Source organism: Hoplias malabaricus, chromosome Y, assembly GCF_029633855.1.
Source record: "Hoplias malabaricus isolate fHopMal1 chromosome Y, fHopMal1.hap1, whole genome shotgun sequence".
Lineage (NCBI taxonomy): Eukaryota > Metazoa > Chordata > Actinopteri > Characiformes > Erythrinidae > Hoplias > Hoplias malabaricus.
Genome location: NC_089820.1, coordinates 57,759,103 through 57,763,152, shown reverse-complemented (window position 1 = coordinate 57,763,152; position 4,050 = coordinate 57,759,103). Strand labels below are relative to the sequence as shown.

General features: G+C 47.0%; 1 protein-coding gene across 1 annotated transcript; it reads left to right on the top strand.

Moving 5' to 3' along the window:
- Positions 1-965: 965 nt before the first annotated feature.
- On the top strand, positions 966-2,761 carry LOC136679687 (leukotriene B4 receptor 1-like). Its single transcript, XM_066658345.1, has one exon. It carries the CDS (start codon positions 976-978, stop codon positions 1,897-1,899), a length of 924 nt encoding a protein of 307 aa, XP_066514442.1. The 5' UTR covers positions 966-975; the 3' UTR covers positions 1,900-2,761.
- Positions 2,762-4,050: the final 1,289 nt, after the last annotated feature.

Below are 4,050 nucleotides of genomic sequence, written 5' to 3'. Positions count from 1 at the left end.
ACACACACAAACAAACAAACAAACAAACAAACACACACACACACACAAACAAACAAACCCACACACACAAACAAAGAAACAAACCCACACACACACAAACACACACACACACAAACAAACAAACAAACAAACACACACACAAACACATACACACACACACAAACAAACACACACACACACAAACAAACAAACACACACACACACAAACACACACACATACAAACAAACACACATACACACACACACACACACAATCTTGTATCTGTGGATTGTGGGGACAACAAAAAGACTTCTGTGGAAGTTTAAAATGACATTTTCTTGCCAGATTAAACTTAACCCTAACCCTAACCTATCCCCTAAACCCTAAACTTAACCCTTAACCCTAACACTAACCCAAACATGAACCTTGAAAAATGTCTCCATTTTAAAATAAGATTATTTACATTGTGGGGAACAGCTGGTGGTTTACACAAGGAAGACAAGTCCCCACAGAGTGATATATACCTGCTACAGCCACCTCAGGACCCAGGGAGCAGCGGGAGGTTAGCTGCTTTGCTTTTGTGGCTGTTGGGGGGGTGGGGGGGAGAAAGTGCTGTTCCTTCACCCACACCCTCAGCTGACCCCATCTTTGGGTTTTGCACGTCTGTAAAATTATAGTGAATTTAAATCAACACATTTATTAATGCATGCGATTTTACAACTATCTCAGTTTGACGTTAATCCCTTCTTAAAAAGTCCAAAGTCCGGACACCCAAAGCCAAACAGAGCTAAGGGTTAACTGCCTCTGAGATACAACAGCGAATCCCAAATGTAAATCCACGTCAGAGGTCCGGCTCGTGCTCGCTGACGTCCTGAGAGAGAGAGAGATAAGCATCTGGGATGATGATGATGTTTGGTCATTTGTCGGAGAGTTTCCTGATTGTGTTTCAGTCTGGAGTCCTGGCACTTCTCAGACACTTCAGACTTTACAGAAACATGCAGCTGACCAACAGCAGCGACCCGGGCTCGGGTCTGAGCGAGGCTAACCTGGTCAGCTCGGTGCTGATGGGCTGCTTCTGCGCCGTCGGAGTTCCGGGAAACGTGGCGGTGATCGTGATGATCGTGTGGTGGTTCAAGAAGGACAACTTCACCGTGCATCTAATGCTGAACCTGGCCGCCGCCGACATCCTCGGTTTGCTGACCCTGCCGGTGTGGATGTACAACCAGATCCACGGCTGGACCATCGGACGATCCCTCTGCAAGTTCTTAGCCTCGCTGGCTTACTGCAGCGTCTACTCCAGTTTACTGACCGTCACGATGATGAGCGTTCATCGCTGTTTACAGATCTGTTTTCCTGAGCTCTGGGCCAAACTGGGAAAGTCAGGAGAACGGTTTCTGCTTTTCCTGATCTGGACAACAGGCTTCGTCTTCTCCGTACCGGCCATCCTGTCCCAAGAGGTAGTCGAGAGGGAATCCAAGCAGGAGTGTGGACGGATCGCTTACTCCGACGAATACAGGCTCCCGGTCGCGACCTTAGAGACGCTGCTGGCTTTCTTCCTTCCCTTCTCCATCATGGTCACCTCCTATTATTACCTCCACAGGAGAGTCACCCAAAAGGCCTTGATCCGGAGCCGGAGGCTGACCAAGCTCGTCACCAGGATCGTAGTGACGTTTATCATCTTCTGGACGCCGTACCACATCCTCAATTTGGTGGAGATCTTCGCCATCTGCCTCAGACGTGCGTATCCAGACTCGTCCGGCCGAGTGCTGGCCTTTACCTCGTCTCTCGGAGACATCGCCGGGAGTTTCACCTTCATCAACAGCTGCATTAATCCACTGCTTTACGCCTGCGCTTCGAGGAGTCTTCGCCACAGCAGAGAGACAGAAAAGACCACCATCGTGCAGACGTCCAGTATTTAACGAGAGGGAGTTTAAACTAAACTGATCATGGCTTTACAGGTCGTTAACGTATGACTCCTGGCCTTGAATTCATGTCTGATTCCTTTGGACTGGAAGGCATCTCCACTCAAACTCTTCAAACACTTTAAATATAACCGTGACTGCCGTGTACAACACACACAGAGATGTTTTCTCGGGTATTGTGTTCTCTCTTAATTAGCATCCTGTTTTTTCTGCGCTCATCGGATTCAAATTATGTGGTCGATGTTTTGGTTTTGTTTAAAGGAAGAGAAATGTCACAACAACAGCGTCACCAAAGACAATCAGCACAGATACAAAAACAACAGGACGAAAGAAGATGGACGTAAAGCTCAGTTAGGCTCACGCTAGCAGTTTGGGACGACTGTGGGCAGATGGGACATTAGAAGACTGCATCGTCTGCTTCATTTTGTCTTCAACAAAACCGTGGTCCAGAAAAGACAGACAGACTTGGTGGTCTTTTCAACGTTAAAATAATAAAAAGAAAAAGACGTAGGTCAATTTTTTACTTCTACTTCTGTCAATTCCAGTTCTAGGTCTCGTAATGTAACTAATACGAACACAGACATTAATCTCGCTTGTCACTGACCCTCAATAATATTGCGTCCGCTGAGAGAGAACAGAAGAGGACAATTCTCCAGCCTTTTTTAGCTTTGTTGCTTCACTGAATTAATAAATTTCAAGGGGACGTTTAAGTAGACGGTGATATTTATTCACTGTTGCTGTCGCATTTGAAAAGCACTGTAGGTTCATTTCCAACGTAGAAACTGTGGTATTGTGACATATATAAAAAAAGCTGTTTCCCAGAGATGCCACTCTCTCCTGTAAATATCCTTGTCAAAGACTTCACAGCTGTGTTTCACATTTGTTTAATGTAATAAAGCTCTGTAATAGTCACCTGTGTGGGTGGGTGGTGGATTGGTTACAGCTCTAAAGAAACACCTGTGCAAGCTGCCTGCAGTCAACAAGAAGCATCTGGGACAGAAAGGGAGTGTTGAGTACGAAAACAGTGGAAGTACGTTGTGCCAGAAGGTAAGTCAGGGAGCAGGGTTTTCTTGGCTCTGAGCTGTGCCAGAGTCTTTTATTTCCCACAAATTCCCTTCCAATTGAAGCTGGCACCGCGATCTGACACCAGTAACCCACCTGCGGATGATTAGCTACAAAAATTTGATTTTAGATTGGACAGGAACAGAGTGTGTACTGAATACACTCGATGATTAGCATGCTAACACGATCTATTTAAGGCTAACCACAGCCAAATCTTCACAGCTGGCTTCACAGACATGACTTTTACCACTCACAATGTTTCTCTTAAGTTTAAGGCTAAGCTTAAGCTTTCTTTGGTGCTAATTAAAGTCACTTCTGTTCATCTCCACGAGCTGCTGAGGTTCCACTGTTTGGTTGGTTTCTGAAGGCAGCGTAAATCCTTTAAAACCTCTATAGATTTGATTAATTCAGTCGTCTCCGAATTCATCCTGATCATGGATCCGGGGGGGTGGGGGGGGGGGGGGGGGTCAGGAGCCCACACAGAATTACTGAGGGCAAGGCTGGAACACACCCAGGACAGAGCACCACACACTCACCCAGTCACTCACACACTCACACCTGTGGGCAGTGTCACATACTCACCCAGTCACTCACACACTCACTGTCACTCACACACACCTGTGGACAGTTTCACACATTCACCCAGTCACTCATGCACTCACACACTCACCCAGTGACTTACACTCTCACACCTGTGGACAGTTTCACACACTCACCCAGTCACTCACACACTCACCCAGTCACTCACACACTCACCCAGTCACTCATGCATTCACCCAGTCACTCACACACTCACCCAGTCACTCACAAATGTGGACAGTTTCACACATTCACCCAGTCACTCATGCACTCACACACTCACCCAGTCACTCACGCACTCACCCAGTCACTCATGCACTCACCCAGTCACTCACGCACTCACCCAGTCACTCACACATGTGGACAGTTTCACACATTCACCCAGTCACTCACACACTCACCCAGTCACTCACACATGTGGACAGTTTCACACATTCACCCAGTCACTCATGCACTCACACACTCACCCAGTCACTCACGCACTCACCCAGTCACTCACACATGTGG

What these genes read in the sequence shown, in the direction of transcription:
- LOC136679687 (XM_066658345.1), top strand. Translation starts at nt 976, where the DNA reads ATGCAGCTGACCAACAGCAGCGACCCGGGCTCGGGTCTGAGCGAGGCT.